At 37.5% G+C, this 3,382-nt stretch overlaps 1 protein-coding gene across 1 annotated transcript in view; it reads left to right on the top strand.

The window, feature by feature from the left end:
- Nucleotides 1–349: 349 nt before the first annotated feature.
- Nucleotides 350–3,382, top strand: part of mad1l1 (mitotic arrest deficient 1 like 1) — a 44,775-nt gene continuing 41,742 nt past the window's right edge. The window contains 7 exon segments of the mRNA XM_020622802.1: nucleotides 350–483; nucleotides 1,091–1,245; nucleotides 1,337–1,477; nucleotides 1,661–1,840; nucleotides 1,933–2,057; nucleotides 2,170–2,251; nucleotides 2,920–3,050. Of these exon segments, the coding sequence (XP_020478458.1) occupies nucleotides 1,102–1,245; nucleotides 1,337–1,477; nucleotides 1,661–1,840; nucleotides 1,933–2,057; nucleotides 2,170–2,251; nucleotides 2,920–3,050 (803 nt within the window). The 5' untranslated portion in view covers nucleotides 350–483; nucleotides 1,091–1,101.

Here is a 3,382-nt window from a genome sequence, read left to right on the forward strand (position 1 = left end):
TGTAGTTAGAAGTCACACAGAACCAAGTACATACAGTAGAAGAGACAAACTGATAAAAAATTACATGAAACAAAAATATATTAATTTCTCTTTTGTGTTATGTTTATCTTATTTTCTCCATTTCATTACCTGTAGAGCAGAGTTACTTATCTAAGGTATGAAGCATAAAAAGCTCACAGATTTGTCCCTAAATTAATTCTGTTCATCCACGGACAGAAGACGTGCCTAATTTTGTATAACAACTGTACACGACTGTTGTAAAAGCTGCTGTTGATGTAAAAGCGACTCTAGCTGTAAAAACAATAAATAAATAAAAATGAACTAATAGTCTCGCGATATGTCAATAAGCCTCGCGGTACTACACGCATCTTATTCAAGCTAAACTGGAGGGATTTCTATGAGTATGTAGGAAACAGGCTAACAGAGCAAAGATAACTTATCAGCTTCTAACCTGCTCTTCTTCATAAACAAGTCAGCTCTGAGGTGAGGCCATACTTCCATGAAAGTCTCCAATAACGTAAATCTAGCTGGTCCTTTAAAGATTATGAGCTTGCTAGCGCTTTATGGTTAGCTGTAGAAACTAACAGACTCACTTTAGTTCGGTTTAACTTCTTAACGCTGTAGCTAACCTAGTGGTAAAGTAGCGAACGAAAAGTGCCAGAGTAATTCCACTTATAAAGCTTTTGTTTTAGTCTGCTATACTAACTTTGATAACTGTGGATTACTTGCGTAACTAGTGTTGCTTGTGATGGTGAACAAGGAAGCTAACCGTTAGCCGTAGCTTACATAGCTATCATTTAACTCTTTAGCATAACGTTATTTGATGATAACTGGTAAGGCTATTGTTGTGAATTTGCCCTGGAAGAAGTTATAGAGTGTTGACATTTAACATTATGTATCAATTAGAAGTTTCTCCGTTAGTATCTATCTATCTATAGTATATATCTATCTCTATCTATCTAAATCTTAACCTCATACCTTCTGATTGAATGTTATCAAGGAAAATATCTAAGCTGTGTTGTTTACATTACTGTAGTATAATATTCCTGACATTTGCTGTGATTCTGAACCTTTTGTTTGTGCACTGCAGCACCAGTCAAAATGGATTTAGAAGACGACACTACTGTGTTAACAACCTTGAAGTCCTTTAATTCCTTCATCAGCCGCCCTGAGCATCCACAGCGGCTGTCAGATCATTCCGCAGGAAGTGGAAACCTGCAGAATCAGTACAAACGCAGCATGGAGGTATTCATAAACTGACAGCATCAGCAGTAATCTGTGTGGATGCAACATTAATGTACAACCACTGCATTAACTTAGGTGTCCTCCTTTACAGTTGTTAGAAGCAGCGGAGAAGGTTCATAGTATAAATCGTTACCTTCAGTTGGACCAGGAGAAGAAGCAGATGGAGCTGAGTCACAAGCGTGCTCGATATGAATTAGAGAAGGCTGCCTCAGACAGTGCACGAGACTTCGAGGTGCAAATCACATCCTTACATACTCGTATAGTACAAATTAGTGTATGGTGACGATGGCTTCTGGTTATGGCACAGTTATTCTTTTTTTTTTTTTTTTTAAACACTCCATCCAGAATCTCACATAAACTTATAGGTGTCAGAGCAGACATTGTGCAAAAGCTGTTTCTCAACCTTTTGTTACAGCATGAGGTAGACCGGAACCAGGAACTTTTGGGGAAAATAAAAAAGTTGGAGGAGAGAGAGACTGAAGCAGCAAAGAACCTATCAGATCAGATGGAGGAAAATCATGCGCTCCGTAAGAACATGGAGGGCTTGAGTAAGAAAATGGAGGAGCAAGATTCTAGACTTAACACTGCTAATCAGGTACACACACAGAGTTTCGTACACACACTTATTCTGCTACTCTGGTTATGTCTCTTATCTTATGCTGGTTCACTTCTGTAATCTGTTCCCAGACCATCATTTCTTTAAAGGATGAGATCAGAGAGCTGAAGCAGAAGATTCAAAACCAAGACTTGACAATTTCTGCTCAAGCCCTGGAAAATCAGGAGCTGCAGGAACAGAGAGATTTACAGCGCAGGTATAGACACACACACATAGAAACACTTACCTAGCTCTTTTTTATGCTAATGGTTGTACTGCACAAGATAAATGCTGACCACACACTTCTGTCTGTTTGGTGTTATAATCAGGAAGTATCAGGATGTGTCTCAGCTTTGTCAAAGTCTTCAAGCTGCCCAGTCCTCCTGCTCGGAGCACGTCATCAAGATTAAGGTGTAAACATTCCCCTTACTGTACACGCAATGGACTTTTCTTTGCACAGCTAAATTTTCTGTTTGTACTGAAATGATGATAGATTTGCACTAGTTGAAATAGTCAGTAAAACAAAAAATATGATATAAATAAACTGTGTAATTCTGGTCTAAATGCTAAAATGAAAGTAAGAGCCATTACTAGTATGCATAAGATAAAATTAGTCACTTCTTGCCCTCAGCCATTTTTCATTACTACTGAGCTGGAGAAGCAAAGTGCAACATAGTGTCAGAAACCTGGATACACTTGAGAGTAATGTGTACAGGGGTTATGAATCATCATGTTTCTCTTTGCTCTGTGCACAATTTATATATCATAAATATAATAAACTTAGACTAAACATTATTTATGTGCTTTCTTGAGTGCTTTGACATGTTGGCTGTTCTGGATGTTTTTTTTAATGTTCAATTTTGACACATGAAAATTACAGTACATAAATGGTAAATTTAATTTTCTCTTTTCCATTGTTTATTATGCAATAGATGTTTGTTTCATGTGTGACTATAGTTCATTTGTACATGATAAACAGCTTATCCAATTCTCAAAAGATAGTGAAATAGTGTAACAAGGTCAGTTGTACTGAATGTTTTTGTAGTTCACTGACTGCACATATTCTGTTGTTTGGGCAGGAGTTGGAGAGACGTCTTGCCTTCCAGGAGCAAGACATCAGCATTATGAAGACTGTTAAATCGGAGGTGGCCAGAGTTCCAGATTTGGAAAAGGAGTTGAAGCGCCTCAGAGATGATAATGACTTCCTCAGGTGAAAAACATTTTTTAAGTTTTAAGCGTAAAAAAAGTTTTCAAAAAGTTTCACCTTTCAACAGAATAGACTGGCTTTCATTTTTAAAGACACCACACTGCTTAAAAAGTTTGACTTCCTGAAATTTCAGAGTGACTTTGGGTCATAATACCACACTACAAAACATTAGATAGCTGGTCACATTACTTGATAGTTTTTGGATTTTTAAAGTCAGATGCCGTTTGTTCAGATTTGTACTGTGAAATGTTGAAGAAGGAATCAATTGTGTTACAGATATTAACAATCAGACTGCTGTGGTCTGTGTGCTGCTGTCGTGACTCAGCACAGTGACA

Source organism: Monopterus albus, unplaced genomic scaffold, assembly GCF_001952655.1.
Source record: "Monopterus albus unplaced genomic scaffold, M_albus_1.0 scaffold288.1, whole genome shotgun sequence".
Taxonomy (NCBI): Eukaryota; Metazoa; Chordata; class Actinopteri; order Synbranchiformes; family Synbranchidae; genus Monopterus; species Monopterus albus.